At 51.8% G+C, this 18,388-nt stretch overlaps 6 protein-coding genes across 6 annotated transcripts; 5 read left to right on the top strand and 1 right to left on the bottom strand.

Moving 5' to 3' along the window:
• Positions 1 to 881: 881 nt before the first annotated feature.
• BDZ99DRAFT_485435 (Spc7-domain-containing protein) lies at positions 882 to 4,854 on the top strand (the record flags this gene model as incomplete). Its single annotated transcript, XM_033722712.1, has 6 exons — positions 882 to 1,064; positions 1,120 to 1,207; positions 1,255 to 1,728; positions 1,759 to 3,461; positions 3,509 to 4,130; positions 4,184 to 4,854. The coding sequence occupies 6 exons, from the start codon at positions 882 to 884 to the stop codon at positions 4,852 to 4,854; spliced, it is 3,741 nt and encodes a 1,246-aa protein (XP_033581857.1).
• A 416-nt stretch (positions 4,855 to 5,270) lies between these two features.
• On the top strand, positions 5,271 to 5,704 carry BDZ99DRAFT_378097 (uncharacterized protein; the record flags this gene model as incomplete). The annotated part of the gene is made up of 2 exons (XM_033715097.1): positions 5,271 to 5,414; positions 5,471 to 5,704. Coding segments are annotated over 2 exons (378 nt in total), but the record flags the coding sequence as incomplete, so codon positions are not given.
• Positions 5,705 to 7,126: 1,422 nt separating this feature from the next.
• BDZ99DRAFT_186699 (uncharacterized protein) lies at positions 7,127 to 8,400 on the top strand. The gene is made up of 4 exons (XM_033713103.1): positions 7,127 to 7,411; positions 7,463 to 7,635; positions 7,694 to 7,797; positions 7,852 to 8,400. The coding sequence occupies exons 1-4, from the start codon at positions 7,276 to 7,278 to the stop codon at positions 8,309 to 8,311; spliced, it is 873 nt and encodes a 290-aa protein (XP_033581855.1). The 5' UTR covers positions 7,127 to 7,275; the 3' UTR covers positions 8,312 to 8,400.
• A 1,306-nt stretch (positions 8,401 to 9,706) lies between these two features.
• BDZ99DRAFT_379084 (uncharacterized protein) lies at positions 9,707 to 11,520 on the top strand (the record flags this gene model as incomplete). The annotated part of the gene is made up of 2 exons (XM_033715133.1): positions 9,707 to 9,835; positions 9,886 to 11,520. Coding segments are annotated over 2 exons (1,764 nt in total), but the record flags the coding sequence as incomplete, so codon positions are not given.
• Positions 11,521 to 13,016: 1,496 nt separating this feature from the next.
• Positions 13,017 to 14,837, top strand: BDZ99DRAFT_434816 (MFS general substrate transporter; the record flags this gene model as incomplete). The annotated part of the gene is made up of 2 exons (XM_033717460.1): positions 13,017 to 13,545; positions 13,615 to 14,837. 2 exons carry the CDS (start codon positions 13,017 to 13,019, stop codon positions 14,760 to 14,762), a joined length of 1,677 nt encoding a protein of 558 aa, XP_033581853.1. The 3' UTR covers positions 14,763 to 14,837.
• A 2,018-nt stretch (positions 14,838 to 16,855) lies between these two features.
• BDZ99DRAFT_566813 (PAF acetylhydrolase family protein) lies at positions 16,856 to 18,061 on the bottom strand (the record flags this gene model as incomplete). The annotated part of the gene is made up of 2 exons (XM_033727626.1): positions 16,856 to 17,968; positions 18,023 to 18,061. The coding sequence occupies 2 exons, from the start codon at positions 18,059 to 18,061 to the stop codon at positions 16,856 to 16,858; spliced, it is 1,152 nt and encodes a 383-aa protein (XP_033581852.1).
• Between the last annotated feature and the right edge of the window lie 327 nt (positions 18,062 to 18,388).

Below are 18,388 nucleotides of genomic sequence, written 5' to 3'. Positions count from 1 at the left end.
GACGAGGCCAAGTGTTGTCGCGCGGTAGGTCTTCCCTCGGGCTCGTCGGTTGAGAGATCAGTGTGGATTCCAGGGTGAGTGATGATTCCAGAGCGAGTGATGATTCCAGGGTCATCCCCGGTCAGGTCAATAACGTCGGCCATGTAAGCCTCCTATTGCAGATGTCCACATAGGCGCCAAAATTTGCGACCTCAAAGACGTCGAAAGGCGCGCATGCGATCGAAGCTCTGAGGAAGGTGAAGCCTTAGCGGCGGTTTCGCGACGACGCGCCAGACTTGATCTCAGGGCAAAGAAGTTATTGTTAAAGACAGTAAGAGGCTCAGTCCGAAGAAGAGAAGTTTGAAGCTGATGCAGGCGGCCGCGGTATGGAGCATGAGTGAGGTTGAGATACGCGATCCGACAGCGCGGGCTCATGTGAGCTTAAGCGCCTCTGCTGTCCGTCTGGCCAATCACAGCAAGCTTCAGCAGTCATTCATATATATGTGCTTCAATTGGACAGATTAGTGTCACTTCGCAGACAGATTTATCCCAAGTCCAACAGTACATCACCATGGCACGGGTACATACAGAATAACAAAGCGCCCTGGCTCGAGCGCGTGGTTGCAGAACTAGACGACCACTCAAACCACAAACATTTACAAATAAAGTAATGTATGAATCCATACACTCTTCCCAGCCGCCAGCACTGCATGAAGCTCTACCATTATTCGCACCGCTGCAGGCCATCTTCCGTGTCGTGACCGCTGCGTCCAAGATAGGAAACAGGCACCGGCCGTTAGTCTCACGTGACTGTCTGTGCACGGCGCTTGTTTACATACATTTTCAACAACACCATGCACTTCCAAGGTCCTTCACCCCACTGCAGCCACCCGCCACCCACAATGGCCACCGAATTCGATAAGGAGAACATCGCGGCGGGCCTCACCGCCGCGTCGTCCTTCAAGCCGACTCCATCTTTATCACCGAAGAAACCCGCCAAAAAGACGCGCAGCAAGAGCATCGGACCGGGCGGGCTGGGAGCTCTGGAGGAGCCTCTGAAAGAGAACTCAGGAAACAGGCGCAAGGTATGCGCATGCTGCTGAATATCTATGTGTTTGCATCGCGCTGATTGACGTATAGTCTGCCTTCATACCAGCAGTCAAATCGATCCTAGCTTCCAACGACGAGGACGAGAAGAAGCGGCGGGAGGCGCGCCGCAAATCCCTAGGTATGTTCGCAGCCTTTAGGACCACTGCTGTAGCTATGCTAACATAGATGTCTTAGCACGACGACGCGTTTCTTTTGCGCCCGAAGCCACGCTACACACCTGGGACGTGATCGAATACATGCGCGATGCCACCACGTCCTCATCTGCGTCGTCCGATGCTACCAGGAGAGCCTCCTCGGTATCCCAAGCCTCTAGCGCCCAATCTCCACAATCCAATGCTACATCTCCAGGCCGGCTGTCAGATCCAGCGGAGCCACCTTCAACGCCACCTGAGCAAATCGAAGAGCCAGTTCCCGGATCGTCCCCTGCAAAGCAACGAGACCTGCATCAGAAGAAGCGCCGCCGTCGAAGCTCCGGTATCCCTCCAATGAACTTCAACAATCCAGACGACGCATTCTCTTCCAGTCCCTTCAGTGGGAGTGGTGGCTCCCCCACCGGAAGCGTGGAAATGGATGGCTCTTCTGACGAGGACATGGAAGACACGATGATGAGCTTGGATGCGGGAGACATGACAGGGCGAAGTATTGGGTCTATCAACAGCGATTCCACAGGAACGAGCGCCAGGCTTGAAGAAGCCTTCCAACGAGCAGCAGCGCAAGCCGGAACTCGTGGGATTGATTTTGACGAGAACGGAGACATTTCCATGGAACTCGCAGACGAGGAAGTCACTGCGGCGTTCAAACCCTGGGCGAAGCGAACCGCTGGTACACCAAAGCTATCAGGGACCCTCTCATCCGCAGTAGATCAAGAGAACTTTGACCCATTCTCTCCAGCAATCAGCTCAAAGCCTAAGCCTAGCTTTTCGACCAGATTCGACGAACCCACGAGCGATGGTGAAGACATGAGTATGGACATAACTCGAGCTGTCGGCAAGATCATTCTTCCGCAGCCACAGGATCCTCCTTTAGACGATGTATCCATGGACTTGACAATGGCTCTGGGAAAAATTGAGCAACCCCAAACCAATACGCGTGAAGACGCCCGCAAAAGCCTCAAGCGCCGGCGGTCTTCCATGGTAGGCGCAAACCAAGGTAGCCCAGCCACGCGACCATCCAGTCGTCGAAGTAGTCTGAGGAAGAGGGGTTCGCCTGCGGAGGACTCGTCATTCGGGGACGAAACAATGGATCTCACTATGGCAATCGGCGGCATCCAAAGCGAAGCCTCGCAAGATGATGCCGACCGCCGGAGCAGCATCGACCTCTCCTTTGGGGAAGAGACTATGGATTTCACGATGGTACTTGGGGGAATTAAAGAAGCAACGAATGCGGCCAACATCCCTGCAGACGACGAAGATCAGGACGAGAATGAGGATCTGTCCATGGAGTTCACCACCATCCTTGGCGGGATCAGGGGGCCTGTGATCCAGCAAACAACTCCCCCCAGGACCCTCATTGCGAAGGCTTCGGCGCCTCTAAAAGCACCGAGCGCTTCCCCCAAAAAGTCTCCAGCACGCTCGAAGATTTCCGACATCCAAAGCTCGAACGACTCTCCTACACCCAAGAGGGCTGGACGAAGCACTCCGCAGAAGTCTCCGCGACGAACTACGCGGAATAGCACTTCTGGTACCTCGGCTGTATCTACTCCACAAGATAAATCAGTACCGGAACTAGACCAGTCTCCTTTCGCGCGTAGGCCAAAATTGCGAGAGGAAGCCATCACGACTCCCCAGGGCAAGGACACTCACACTAACCTGGATGATCCAATGAACGCTCCGATCCTCAACCGTCGCCTATCCGCAACCCCAACTGTACACTTCAGCCCAATACCTGCTATTCGGGCCGATCCAATTGTTAAGAGTACTGCGGCTCTCTCAAACTCGATAAGGTTGCTGTCTACACCAAGAAAGCAAACACTAGCGTCACCTACCAAACGAGGAGCTACCCCAAAGACGACAACGACGCCAAGAAAGACGCCAACACCAAAGAAAGCACCTGCGTCCCGGAAAAGTCTCAGCCCGAAAAAGCGCGTTGTGTTTGGAGAGACATCTCCTGTTAAAGATGACGAAGCGGAACCCAAAGAGAATGCAGAGGACGAAAAGTATATAGACCGCATTCCCCTGCAAGAATTCCTAGATATGACAAACATTCGCTTTATGGATTTGACTACCACGAAGCGTCGACATACTGCTGTTCCTGCATCATTTCATATTAAGGGTTTGGGTGGATTTGAAGACTTCGACGAAAAAGAAGAGACTTTGGAGAATTATGTCGCTGCGGCAGCTTGCACAGTTCCGGAATACGAGATGTACCAACACGTAAGTACTTCTGTACGATTATACGTGCTCTGCTAATTTAATCTCAGGCGTGTCACGAGTTGAAGCGTTACATTTCAGGTGGCCGCGATATCGTTCGCCAAATCGAGGCTGACGTTCATGAAGAAAACCCGGCATTATTCGGTGAATACATGTCAGCTCCTCCGGATCAGCGCATTGTTATGGACAATCAGTTCAAAAACATGAAGACATATGCTCGTCTTCAAAGCAAAGAGATATGGTACGGCTGGCGGAGTACCTTGCTTCGGGACTTGAAGGCTGCGCTCCTGAAGACCGCGAGCGATTTCAACCGAGACGATGCACTTCTGAGGAAGCAGGAAAATCTACTCGATGCATCGCTACCCGAACTTGCTTCAAGGCATGCCGACTTGGAGACTGAATGCAAACAACTGCAGCAACGCCAGGATGAACTTACCAGCTGCGATCGAGAAGAACTCGAAACAGCACGTGAGAATCTCATTGCATTCGAGGATGATATCGAGCAGAAGAGACGTCTTGTAGCATCTTTGAAGCAAGATTTGCTTGAGAAGGAATCTCGTATCGAAGCTGCCAAAGCTCGAAAGATAGAATGTGCGGAAGAAATCAAAGCCGCCGATCGTGTAAGGGAAGAATGCCGCGGGTGGTCCGCGTCCGAGGTGAACGCACTGAAAGGTATGAGACTACGCTCATCAATGCACAGCCAATATAACTGACAATATGTGTAGCAAAAGTCACGGCTCTTGAGCAAGCTCATGGATGGAGCATTACGTCTGCTTCTTCTAGCCCTTCGACCATTACAATGACCCATCTTAATGATTTGGAACTCTATTTCTATCCGGAGTCCTTTGCAACTGGCAAGAACACGCCGAACGCTTCCATATCTCTGAGTTACGTCGGTGACTCTGCGACACCACACCCGAGGCCGATGACCACAAGCAAGCGCTTCTTCCTCCAGCTTCTTCGGGCACACCTGCAATGCCTCTCACAGTCCCAGACAAGCATCTCCGATCTTTTGATGCTCATCAAGAACAGTTGGGCTACCGCTCGAGCTGTCGCCGAGGGCGTCCAATGCCTCTCACGGACCTACATTACGGAGGAATCAATTCTCTCCGACGAGCGCATTGCCATTCGCTCAGCCATGCTTCTTCCAACCCTCCAAACCAAAGTGAAGGTAACCTTCGAGGTTGGCGTAGGTATCGGGAACGACGGAGTGGAAACAAGCGTCAGCACAAAGGCGGAGGTCGTCTACGGGGAGAAATACAAAGAGGACAAGATGCGAGAGTTCCTGAGTCAGTATGTTGGGGATAGCGTGAAGGCGGAGGACGAGATGAAGGTGTGGGCAGATGCCGTGCTGGATCTGACAAACAGATTGAGGTCAAGGGGACGGAAGGTGTAGCGGGTTTGATCGAGAGGTTCTGTTGGTATTGGTAATGGTTTATGACTTTGATGCGGGCATGGGAGTATTGGCGGTTTGTTGATACGATGCTCTTATTATTTATGAATACCCTTGTCACTCTGGCTCACAAGTCCTTCGAATACGCTTTTGTTCGCTTTTTAATACGATATGCTCTCTCCGATTTGATCATACTCATCATTCCAAATCTCTGTATCGCTATTTCCTCATCTCTAGGAATCCCCACAACACTCATATCGGCGACCGCTATTAGATACTCTGCATCAACTCGAACTTCTCCAAGTCAGGCCACCCGCGCAAGACACTACACTGCACGGGATACTGATCCTGAAGGCGCCAGGTTGCTAGAGTAAAACAACGTGAACTCGATCTACTTGTAAAGGTTCCAAAACCGCTTTTCCAGCACACCCAACCTCAAGTTCATCGTCGAAGGTCGCCCAGACGTAATAGACGTGGTAGAGCCCAAACTCCCGGACTCCATGCGCAGCCAGATATATTTTGCCAAGCATGACTTCATGGAACCGCAGCCCACCGCCGCAGACGTCTATATTCTGCGGTTCATTCTTCACGACTGATCTCTGACAAGTGCGCGCCGAAGATCTTGAAAAATGTCGTTACTACTTTGAAGCCAGGGGCGAGAATAGCAATCATGGAGACGTTATTGCCGCCGCTGGATGCGACACCGAAGACGCTGGAGAAATTCTCGAGGTATGTGCGATATAGGAGATGCTCCCCTCATCCTTTGATGTTTGATGGATTAACATCTTGTGATAGATTAGGGGATTTGGAGATGACGGCGTTTGCTAATGCGAAGGAGCGGAATACTGAGTAGTGGGAGACACTCCTCGCGAAGGCGGATGAGAGATTGAAGATTTACGATGTCACATCTCCTCTAGGGAGCGCTATGTCAGTGATAGTCGTCGGCCTCAAGGAGTCGTTGGCCAAATGTAGTAAAGTTTGTTGGATCAACCGACATAGAAATACAAGGGCGCTCTAAACCATATAGAAGTCAGCTTCCATTCCTAAATCACCCGACCCTGACCTCACATCATTCTAAGCGCTCTGACCCGATATCTTAGTCTCTTTAGATGACGTGGAATCGTGGAGATGAGTCTTCTTGGCATGCTGCTATCGTAGCGTAAGGTACGTAATGCAGCGCGTTCAGCGCAAGGTTGTCATAGAGAGAACGATGGCACTTGAGCTGAGATAGATGTGGCTGAAACTGCGGTCATAGCCCGAAAATAGAAGACCTACTGTTTATGGAAGTCGAGATCGATAGAATAGGAGATGTCGTAGCGAGCCAAGGGGTTGGAATTAAATACGCCATCGTGAAGGACAATTGCGAATGATATGATTTGCTCGCTACATAAAGGCGCGTCTCCCGCTGCTGCAAGGTCTGTTCTTTTGCCTTCATGACACTCACGCACGACCATAATTGACCACCTTTCGAATGCGACAACAGCCCTTTTAGATGCCGAAAAGGATGATGTTCTCCGCCAGCATCTCGGAACTAACTTCACCACCTTGATAACCCCCCACCCCCCATAGCCACCCGTCCAGCCACGAGAGAGGCCGCAATATCACCACGTACACCAATCGGCCCGTAATACGCGTCCCTCCGGCCACGACTCGTCTCCCTGACACACGCCGCAGGGCCTTCCAACTTCACGCGCACGACAATGGGAGTTTCGAGTTGAGAACCCTCAACATCTCCCTCGACCACCTCGTCGCCATAGTCTGTCCACTGAACGGAGGCTAGCCATGCCATTCATGTGATCCATCTGCCCAATGAAGCCCGGGAATAGCCAGCTCCCCGATGAGGCCAAGCCTTTCACTCCGCCCAGTGGAGAATGCACCCCGCCGCTGTAATTCAGATCACTAGATGCCTTGTTTCGGCGGGGATTTATCGCAGGCGAGGCGAGAAAGCAGAAGGGGCATCTGCCACTCAAACCAGCATGTATAGGCTACTTGTCAGGGTCAATAAAGAGCTGTGTGTGGCGGCGAGATGCACCCCTGCTGTGCTCCGTGGGCGGGTACGTCAACCAAGTGTCAAGAGGAGACGCAGCGGGCCACAGGGTCCTCAATTCTGGAGCAACAGAGCGTGACGACCGGGCTACGGGTTCCACATTACGGTGGAGCAGCGTGTGTATTATGCCTAGAACCCCTTGGCTAGAAAGGCTTGGTGCCTTTGTTTCTCCCGTTCAGATATCTTGATGTCTGTATCCTTCTAATCTATATGGTTGTTTCTGGACTTCCTTTTCCTAGAAAGCCTGATATCAAAGGGTCTTTGATATTCTTCCACTCATTCTACTTATTTCTATCTTCTCCGCACTCTCATTGTCGTCGTCCACCGGAACTGGTCACTATAGAAATATACAACTTAGCTGTATTACAATCGAAACCATGGCCTTCCAACCATACACTCCAAAGCCTATCACAGATGTCTTCACCGCAGACACCGACATTGACCGCCGGAAGTGTCAGCGTACTGTCCCCATGAAAGTCCTTGCCCTCGGCCTTGGACGGACAGGCACTGCTTGTGAGTTTAGTGCTCGCATACGACCAAGCAGAACTAACAGGTTACTCATAGCTCTAAGAACGGCCCTAAAGGAACTCGGCTTCACGGATACCTATCACATGATGTCTGCGAGCGTTGAGAACCCCCCTGACTGCTTGATGTGGCAAGATGCCTTTGCCGCAAAGTTCGATGGCCAAGGGACGTTCGGGCGGGAAGAATGGGACAAGCTGCTCGGCCATTGCCAAGTGAGTGTTACGCTTCTAATGAACTCTTTTCCTTACCAGCTCGCTGATACTGTCACAGGCGGTTTGCGATTGGCCAGCAGTTGCCTTTGCCCAGGAGCTCATCGAGGCGTATCCAGATGCGAAAGTCATTCTCACCACACGAGATGTTGATTCATGGCACGCGTAAGCCTCTTGTCCTACAGCAAACCCCACGGGCGCCACTGACCAGCAACCTAGCTCAACGGCGAAGACAGTAGACTGGCGGGCGAACGATCCAGAGCTCAAGCTCGTTGCACAATGGGACTGGGGAGCAGGCCTCTACCAGCCAATGCTCAAGCGATTCTGGGACACGTTCTTCAAAGGCGACTTCAAGAAGTACGGCAAGTCAGTGTTCAACGACTACTACGCGGAACTGCGTGCCACAGTGTCTGCAGACAACCTCCTCGAGTACCGCATGGGCCAGGGGTGGGGTCCGCTGTGCGAGTTCCTCGAGGTGCCGGTGCCACAAGGGAAGAAGTTCCCGCACACCAACGACACAGACGGCTTCGTTGACAGGTGCAAGGCCCGTAACCGCGCGCAAATGATGAACGTGGCATTCCGCGCTCTTGTGATGGGTGGCGGCGTCATCGCCGCCGTGATATCTGCCTCTGTTACCTTTCACAGACTAGGAGGGCGGTTTTCGGCATTCCGGGCTTAGGAGCGTTGTGGTCGACTTGTGCTCGTGGACTTTCTTGTGATAGGGCAGGGCGTTTCTGGATAGTGGCACATGGTGCTAGTCCAGGTGCATTTCTTATGTCTCGTCATGCATATTGCATACGTATTTCTGGAGTGTATGTGGCGTCTAGACATGATCTTTGCAGATAAATACATGTGATTCATTCTACAAACCCAAATGCGGCGATCACTCCGGCGACTTGACGTGAATCTTGCAATGATGTGAATCTTTGAGCGAACAGAGTAAACACGGTACCGCCCGTCGCATTGAGAACTGTAACAAGCAGATTTAGGGGTACAGCCTGCGGAACTCGGCATATTGACCTCCTGCTTCCAGAATTTAGAGAGTACCACATGTGCTGCCGCTTTTGGCATGTAGCAGGGGCCTTGCAGTAGATTGAAGATAGGCTGAGATGCCCGTTGCGGAAGGACGACGTACCTTGGAAGCTTGCAGATAGCAATAAGCCCCGTGACTCAGTTGAGAAGGGTGATCGCAGTGGGTGCGCCAGAAAATGATGCGGTGACAATAATCGTACGTTGAGAGAAGCGTCACGGACCGGCCGATGTGGGGCGGGAGGACGACGAAGACGCTCTTGGCATCATTTTAACCCCTGGTTCCGCTGTCTTGGCTGAGACGTGCGCTGATGGCTGCAGAGCCAATTGCTTCGTCTTCGTGCACTCCTCCACAGTTCGGCCTCCTTACGGCGACGCCGCATCATACAGGCTCATCCTGTTTCCGCCCAATCTCTGGACCGTCTATCTCGAAAGCAAGAAGATCTTGTGTGCCAAACTCCCGCGGCCTGCAATAGCGGAACTGAAACCAGGACAGTGTGTAACGACGCGCAGCCGATGACGATCCACCCTCTGAAGCGGCAGTTGGCTAGTTGGGGCACCCTCCATCTGCTAGTGCTACTTCACATAGAACGACGACGCCCTCTTATTAGCCAGCTGTCCATAACTCTTGCCACATGCAGGCAAATGTCTCCTGGAGAGCGACATCAACAGCCTTGGCGTTGCCTTGCCTATCATCCGACGGGCTTGCGGTATCAGGGATAGATGGATAAGGCAGATCCTGGAAATGGCTTCTCGAGGGCTAGGGCCGAGGGGCCTGCTTGACGTGCATGATCTTTTCTAGAAAGTTGTGCCATCTTTCCGACTAACCTCACAACCATCGTAACGCCGTGTTTCCGTGACCTGAAGAGCAATGCTCGCTTCATTCTTTTCACCGCAAGCACTTTGCTTGCTCTCTGTGCCCAGTCTTCTGCTTCTTTCTGTCTCTGCGACACCTGATAATGCCTCATCGCCAGTCTCCATCTTCCATTCGGTATACACCCCGCTACCCCTCTAGAGACAGCCTCGATGTTCTGACTCCTTGTAGAGACCTGAGATCAGTGCACCTATTGTCACACTAGAGATTCTGAGGCTGGAGTATGTCACACCTGGCTACATCTTCCTGGCGCCGTACCGCAATATTGACTCTGGGCCGTACATCTACGACAACAACGGCGTACGTTCGAACTACTAGCTATGATCTCCAACTACTAACTGTGCTACTAGCAATTGATATGGTCTGGAGCAGCAACACAAGGATCTTCCACTGCGCACAATGTCCAAGTATGCAAATACAAGGGCAGCGACCATCTTTGCTTCTTCCAAGGCCATCAACACCATGGATATGCGAGAGGACATGGCGTTATTATGGACAACCGTTACCGCGTTGTCCAAACCGTCGAGGCAGCTGGATCAGCTACGTCTACCGACATGCACGAATTCCGGCTCATCAACGATGGCAAGTCTGCTCTAGTCACCGTATACTCACCACGCCAATTCGATTTGGCCGAATTCGGGATTGGGCCTGGCGTTGGCTGGATCATGGACGGTGTATTCCAGGAAATCGACGTCGAAACTGGAGACCTAATCTTCGAATGGAGATCGCTGGACCACATTGCACCAAGCTTCAGCTATACCCTGGCTGGCTCCACGGATACGAATGGTGATGGACTGACTGCCGAAACGCCGTGGGACTATTTTCATATCAATTCCATCGACAAGAACGTAGATGGAGATTACCTGATCTCTGCACGCCATATGGCTGCCGTCTACAAGATCTCAGGCCAAAGCGGTCGTGTTCTGTGGGAGCTGAATGGCGCGAACCCGACATTCCGAAACGAGAACCTACACTTTTCGAGCCAGCATCATGCCTCGTGGGTGCACGAGAACCAAACCCACACGATTCTCTCCATGTTTGATAATGCGAGCAACGGACCGAATAGAACCAATTCCGAGTCGCGCGGGCTAATCATCGCAATCAACCACGTTGAAAAGAAGGCCTCTAGAATACGCCAATGGCTAGCTCCCGAAAAAGATGGTAACGGCATCGTAGCCGCTTCTCAGGGGAATCTACAAATCCTTTCTCCCAACAACGTGTTCATCGGATGGGGCGACCATGCATATTACTCGGAGCACCTCGATTCTGGAGAAGCTGTCATGTACGGCAAACTAGCTCAATGGGGTTCAAATGTTAATATTTATCGCTGCAACAAGTTCCAATGGAAAGCGCAACCTCTTAGCAAGCCCGCCATATGGTCATATTCTCTCAGCGGCACTGATGATAACGATCTCGTGATCTACACGTCCTGGAACGGTGCGACTGAAGTCCGGCGTTGGAAGTTCTACGTCTCAGACTCATCCAAAGGACCGTGGGAGCTAGCGGGCACTAAGGACAAGTCTGGCTTTGAAACCGAGTACCACATCCCGTACGCAAAGATGTGGTCTTTCTCCGAAGCCCTTGACCAGAACCACAAGCCCCTCGCCCGATCCTCAATCTCAAAGACTTTCGTACCTTCAACGGGAATCCGCGATCTCTGCGACAAACGACATTGCAAGCCTGTGCCTCCACTAGACAAAGGCGAAGAGTTCGAGAAACTCATTCCAAAGGTTAGCAACCGCGGCGCAAACTACACTCGAGGCTACGACACGTCGATATACTACCTCGATGTGTTGCTGCCGAACATGAAGCTTGTAGGGCTAGGCTGGCCTGCAGCCCTAGTGGTGTTTGCAGTGGCGGGATTCGTGTTGCTCTTTTTCAGACACACAGCGCGAAAGAGCGTTAGAAGGGCGCACGAATTCGTGCAGACGCAGGTAGTGAGGAGCCCAGTAATGGGAAGCTATATGAAAGTAGAAGAGGCTTGAGTAGCATTTTTAGTATATGATTGTTCACGATGCAAAGCGTGAGATGGAGTTCATGGCGCTTGGGGCGGGGACGGGGCATTTGATGGCGTTTTCGTGATACCTACGTATTTAGAGATACTCTTCGTGTCTGAAGTTACTATTACTATATGGTAGCATAAGCCTATGCAAATGTGTACATTAGATCATCTTGATGTTGAGTAAATATCTTGGCGTCTCTATTATTCTATGAAGGCGCACGGATTTTCCAGGGAGGGCAGAGTTCAGCATCCAGCTCCACCCACAAACTACCACATCTTCATCAATCCGCTACTTCCAGAGCCCCTCTTCCCATAGCCCGGAACATGTATTCGGCTCTACAGCCAATCTTCCATTCACAGACGCATTGTGCCGCTGCTCCCCTAACGGTCCATCAATACAAGCCGATCGCACTCTACCAGAAGCCCACTCAGCTTCCTCATCCTTCGTCCATTGTTTATCATTGAAACGAACGAGCAAGGTGCATGCTCATTTCGATTTGCAGCACTCTCACCATTCTGCAGACAGATAGGCCAGCGACATGCTAATTACGGTGCTGATCTATAGCGTGCCACACCCAGCTGCCAAATAGAGCGACTATCCACAGCCATTGGGCCTGCATCAAAAGCTTAGATTGCTTCTCTGGACCTGGCAGGATCCTGGGTGCTCACCGGTATCACAATCTGGGTGGCTGCAGCCCTACTAAGAGCCAGTTTCACGTTGTGCGAGGGTGATGAAGACACAAATGCACTGACGGCGTGGATGCCACTTGCGGCAGGGAACGCGTCAGACTCAAGATGCTCGACGGGGGGGGGCTGTAAGTCTACGCGCCCCCTGAAGCTTCAGATAATATGCCGACAGGCCCAGGTGACGACTCCCGCCGCTGTAGGCGCATGGGATAGCTTTGTATGGCCTGTGTGGCGTGGCAAGGCTGTCAGTGAATTGCTCCAGTCGAGGCCAGCCCCACACCAAGTACCCATCCGTCTACCCTTGCTCGATGTCAAAGAGCATCGCAGTCGTCAGCGTGCGGAGAAATATTACGTCGCTCTCTTCGTCCTGCTCTCACGTTCTCATGCCGATTTCCTCCCTTAACCTGTATACGCGTTCGCTTTTTCCCTAGTCTTCATGCATTTCTTGCTAGCCGCTTGATTCCCTGCTTCATACAGCGCCTCAGCGGTCGTCAAGCGTTTCGTTAGTCTGTTCCCGAGGGTGTGAGCCAGTGCTAGTTTCACAGCCACAGCCATTTCTTTCTAGACATGGACGGCCAACAGCACCACCACGTGGTGGAATCCATAAACACACTTCCCCCAAGTCCGCCCAGATCCAGCGTCTCCGGAGCTTTCCATGAGAAAACCAACTCAAAAGTCCACATGCGCCACCAGTCAGATGCCAGACCACTCCTAAACGTCCTCAGTCAACCCGGGAACCTTGAGGAGCAAGTTGAGAGTACATTCGTCGCTACTCCTGTGACCGAGTCTCCAATGTACAGCAAGCCGACAAATCCTATTCCAGTGGTCGAGAAAAAGCCTGCAGATGCATCATGGGCCACCATCCCGAATAAAGACCAACTCGCCATCCTGGCACTTTCTCGTCTCGTCGACTTCTGGCAGATGGCGAGCTTGCAGTCGTATATGATCCACCAACTCCGCTCATTCGATCCAATGCTCCCAGAAGCTACCATCTCACATCAAGCGGGAATTCTTCAGGGTAGCTTCACAGCTGCTCAGATCGTAACGTCGATACTTTGGGGGCGTGCGGCGGATAAGCCGGCGCTTGGAAGAAAGAATGTTCTCCTTATTGGGCTCATTGGCACTGGCATTTCGTGCATTGGAGTTGGGTTTGCCGAGACTTTCTGGCAGGCAACGTTATGGAGGATGCTAGGTGGTGCGATTAATGGCACGGTGGGCGCGGCGCGGACCATAGTTGCCGAGTGTGTAGAGAAGAAGTACCATTCGAGGGCGTTTCTATTACTGCCGGTGGCATTCAATGTAGCGAACATCCTCGGGCCCGGTATGCTTGCATATTTTGATCACCCTTCAGATGTCTGATCTGAAAACCAGAAGTGCTGACTAGATGCAGTTGTCGGAGGCCTGCTGGTGCATCCAGCTACAACATTCTCTAGTAAATTTGGTCAGAATTCCATTTATGGAGGTGCCACCGGTGTAGCATGGATGATGAAGTATCCATATGCGCTACCTAGTCTCCTTTCTGCATTCCTACTGTTTTCAGAAGCAATTCTCGTAATCATGTGCTTGCGAGAAACTCTTCCGACAGCAAGACTCCGCCAAGGAAAGAACTCCTATACCCTCGAGATGTGGAATGGGATCACTGGCATCCTAAGATCGAGTAAATTTCAAAGCTACCTTCCGCTTGAATCTTCTCCAGCTCCGTGTCATCAGGACGAGGAAGACAAACTCGAATCTCCAGTCAGCGCTCACTACGATAAGATGCACCCTCCAAAATCGGCCCAAATCCTACATTTCAAACGCATATGGACATCCAATGTCCTTCATACGCTCCTTACAATCGCTATATTCGACTTCCACATGGGCGCCTTCTCCAGTCTCTGGGTTATCTTCCTCTCCACCTCTCGCCCGAGCACCACCTCTTCCACCCTCTCAAAACGCACCCCTTTCCAGTTCGCCGGTGGCCTTGCTTTCCGTCCTCCTACTATCGGCGCCTCACTCGCTATCCTCGGCCTCGTCGGCCTCGCCATGCAGCTCCTCCTCTACCCTGCTGCCAATGCCCGCTACGGCCTCATGCGTTGCTTCCGCCTGTCTCTCTTTCTCTTCCCCGCGGCCTACGCCCTAGCGCCTTACCTGAGCCTCCTCCCCTCCTCTACCCCGCCACCGGGCCCCGCCGCGGGCTTCTGGATCTGGGCCGGCATGTGCGTTGTCCTCACATTCCAGGTCGCTGCTCGTACCTTCGCTCTGCCAGCCTCCATCATTCTCTTGAATAACTCGTCGCCACACCCGTCTGTTCTTGCGACGATTCACGGGGTCGGGCAGAGTGTTAGTACAGCAGGACGTACGATCGGACCTATAGTGGCGGGGTATTGGAATGGAATGGGGTTGAAGAAGGGAAGTGTGGGGTTGGCGTGGTGGGCGGTGGCGGGTGTGAGCGCGATAGGGTGTGTGGGGAGTTTCTGGGTTAGGAATGGCAGTGGACATGAAATATTTTTGCCCGGGGAGAGAGAAGAGATGGAGAAGATGGAGAAGAAGAACTAGGGGGTGGGTTTAGTATCTAGCTAACGTATATATATTTAGATACTGAACTATATAAAGACTGAGAATAGACGATGAACGTTAGAGCATCACCAACTCGCCTTATAAAGTTATTTATATCTTGTCCAGAATTCTGGTCTGATTCGAGAAACTTTAAGAAGCATCGTAGATCACAAGCTAATATACACTTGTGTCCAGACACTGCGGCAGCCTGATAACGGGTTGCACATTCACCGGAGCGACAGGGGTGCCTAAAACGACTAGTGTCGAGTTAATCGGGTTAGTTCGCTCCTGCCCGCGAATGGTAGACTTCACCTTGAACCATGGCACCGCGGACTACACTCCATCGAACCGTGTGATACCATTGCCTCCCCAGACCTCTTAATAAAGCCGGGGCAAGTGGAGGAGTGATCTCTTCGGAAACCTTGGAAGTCGTCTTTCTTCCTCGCGGTCTTTACAGTCAAAGCACAACCTACCCCACTACACTCCCTCGTAGCGTGTGAGTCCATCACCTCACAAGTCTCTCTTCATACCTACAGCTCAAGCGAGAGGCCTTGTTCTTCAGAGTATCTGAAAGCCGTCTTCCACTAGAGGCCTTTACCACCAAAACGCCGCTCCATGTCGTCACCTTCTGCCACAGAGACTGCGTGTCTCCAACCAGCTCGCAAACGCAGAAAGCTTGATAACCTTCAGTCAACGTCACAGCTAGACATCGACCATCTCTCAATGGATATGCAAGACCTCTCTACGCAACCTATGGAGCTGGATTCCCCGGAGGCCATCGCGAAACAATCGACGGCCGTTGGAGTGAGCACAAACACCCTGGAATCATCTGGCAACTCATCAGACTCTTCTTTCTTTCGACTTCCGATCGAGATTCGTCTCAAGATCTACTACTATGCTCTTCAGCACCCTCACGGCGACTTGGATCCCGCGTGGCTCAGTCCGTTCAAGCGGCCAATCATCGAAGTACTTCGTCCAGACATTCGTCACAAGAGAGACTCTAGTGAGGACGACATGGGAATCGTCTACTGGGGCACAGAACTGATGACTCGGCTCCTGAGAGTTAACCGTCAAATCCACTCAGAGGCTGTCGAGGTCCTCTACACCGAATTCGTCTTCGATTTCAAGAACGAGTTGCCAAAAGCCGGGCTTCAGTTCATCGAAACTATCCACCCCGACATGGCTTCTTTGGTTCGCAGCGTTTACATCAATGTCTCCATCGGATGTCGCGACTCTGCAATCGAACCTCACCCGTGGCTGTTCTACTATTCTCTCCACAAACCCCTCGGGGTCGACAATGGGTGGAAGCACATTTGTGAAGGCATAGTGAAACGACTTCCAAAACTGCGAAATGTGTACGTCAGAGCTAGCCTTTGGGAAGAAGGGTTTTTCGATAACCAGGTGCCTCAGTCACGGATTGAAGACGCCATCATGGACATCCTCAACACATTCTCTAACATCGAGCATGTCCAGCTTCGTCCGAGTAGTCATGACCATGGTGAACTGGACAAAGCTGTTCAAGTTTGCCAAAAGAAGCATGCGGACTTGAGGGCCTCTCTGTCGAGTATGTTCAAGGAGGTCTTCGACATGGAGAAGCTCTCGCGCGAAGCTTACTAGCCTCCGGTATCAACAAGGAGATCACTACGATGAGCATTAGTTGATTGTTAAGGCGGGTGGAGATGGCTGGATAGCTAAAATGGTCAAGTGTGAACTTCTTTACTTCTCTAAGTGGTAACTTTATTTTTCATTCCTTTTTTGGTACCCCACGAATGAGATTTATGAAGTATTAAGTCATAGATTTGGGAGTTCGGTGTAATACTGCTAGGGCTTCTCTCTTTCTCGCTATATACCACTGTGGGGAGTAGCCCAGCTGGCATATAGCCGATCAGTCAAAAAGGTGCTCAAATATCAACTGCATCATTATTTACATGGTGTTCAGGGGTTTGAAAGCTCATAGGGGTATCCCAAGCGGTATTAAAATGGTGTGCCTTAACTCTCAGAAATGAATTGTACCACCATTGCCTTTACATGTTTATAATCTAAAGTCTACATCCTTTACGACATAGATACATAATCCAGTAGGTAGGCATTGCCTATTCGAGAAAAAGCACTTCCGGGAATCTTTTACTTTCTCCCTTCAACAATCCATCGATCTTCCCTCCAAAAGACAATGTCAGAAACGCTGTCACATAAGATCCCAATATCTCCGTCATCCTCTCTCCTCCAATCTTCCCGATCAGTTCTGCTGCTTCCGCCGGCAAATTCTCAACGCCACCAAAAACCTCGTCTGCAATCACTGGCCAGTCGCTGAAGGAGTAATGCGCACTCCCCACCAACTCTACCTCAGCCTTCCAGCCACTCAGATGCGGCCACAGCTCTCCCCAAGTCGGATCCGTGGTGCGATTCTTCCCATCGTGGCCGAAGAGAAGCACAGGCTTATTCGTCGAAGCATTGACGGCTGGACCAAACACGCTACCATCCAAGTTCAGGGCGCCCAGGATACGAGGATCACGGAGAGCAGCAATTGCAGCGGCGCCGCCGAGAGAGTGGCTGAAAGCAACTGCCTGAATCGGTCTCCCGGGGCAGCTTTTCGTAGTACGAGAAAGGTGGTCCAGGACGAAGCTTAGATCCCTCGCTCGGGTCTCGACGGCGAGCGGTATCTGCTCGTCGGTAAGGTTCAGTCCGATGATGGTCTTTCCGGAAGGGAACTCGACGATGTCGGTGTCGTAGGGGTGGTCGACGGCGATGATGGTGTAGCCTCTGCTGGCGACGGTGGCGATGAGGGCGCTGTAGAGGTAGCGGGATGTTCCTAGGGCTCCGGAGAAGAGGACCACTTTGTTTGTGCGTTGGTTGGACAAGGGTTTGGTCGTCGGTTGGCATACTTTGATGGTCAGATCTGGGAAGGTGCCTTCCGGAACGCCGTACGCGGAGAATTTGGCGTCTTCGTATGCGGCTGTTAGGGGTGGCATATATGGGGATGAGATTGCTTTGCAGTCGTGCTCAACTAGTTCGAATATCGATACCATGAAAGTACGGTGCTGTGGCTTAGGCGCAAAGGGGTCGAGACGAGCAATGTCGTTGAGTTGAGCGGAAGTGATAGAGACGGGGAATCGACCGAGCGAGACTGTATGAGCTGTAGGAGACCAAAAGGCCAGCAGTAAAAGCGCTAGGATTGAGAGCATTTTGTCTTTGTTGGACTGGGGAAACTGAGAGAGAGGAGTAAAGATAGGTGGCCAATGACGATACTAAAGGCAGCTTACCGTCCTTTTATGGTCGTTGAGGTCAAGGCATACTGTCATGGTAGAAATTCCTTTGCTCGGTCGCAGGACTTTGCAGCTTCATTGAGCAGCATTCTCGCGTCTTGCCCAGCCATATGGTGGACACTGAGTAGACTGCGAAGCGGCTCGTGGTACACCACTTGACTACTTGGAGCGTTTTCACGTAATAGTGGAGTACACTGACATATCAACAGTCGGCGAAGCTCCGCTTTGAGGCCTCTCTACAGCGATCCGATACATTGCTAGCTATAGATCTTGGTAGACTTCCATTAGCCGCTTCGTAACATTTTCCAGGTATAAGGTGGTGACGAAGAAGCGAGTACGTGACTCGTGGAACAGCGCGCTCGA

Source organism: Mytilinidion resinicola (genome assembly GCF_010093595.1).
Source record: "Mytilinidion resinicola strain CBS 304.34 unplaced genomic scaffold BDZ99scaffold_3, whole genome shotgun sequence".
Taxonomy (NCBI): Eukaryota; Fungi; Ascomycota; class Dothideomycetes; order Mytilinidiales; family Mytilinidiaceae; genus Mytilinidion; species Mytilinidion resinicola.
This window is presented reverse-complemented; position numbering and strand designations above follow the sequence as displayed.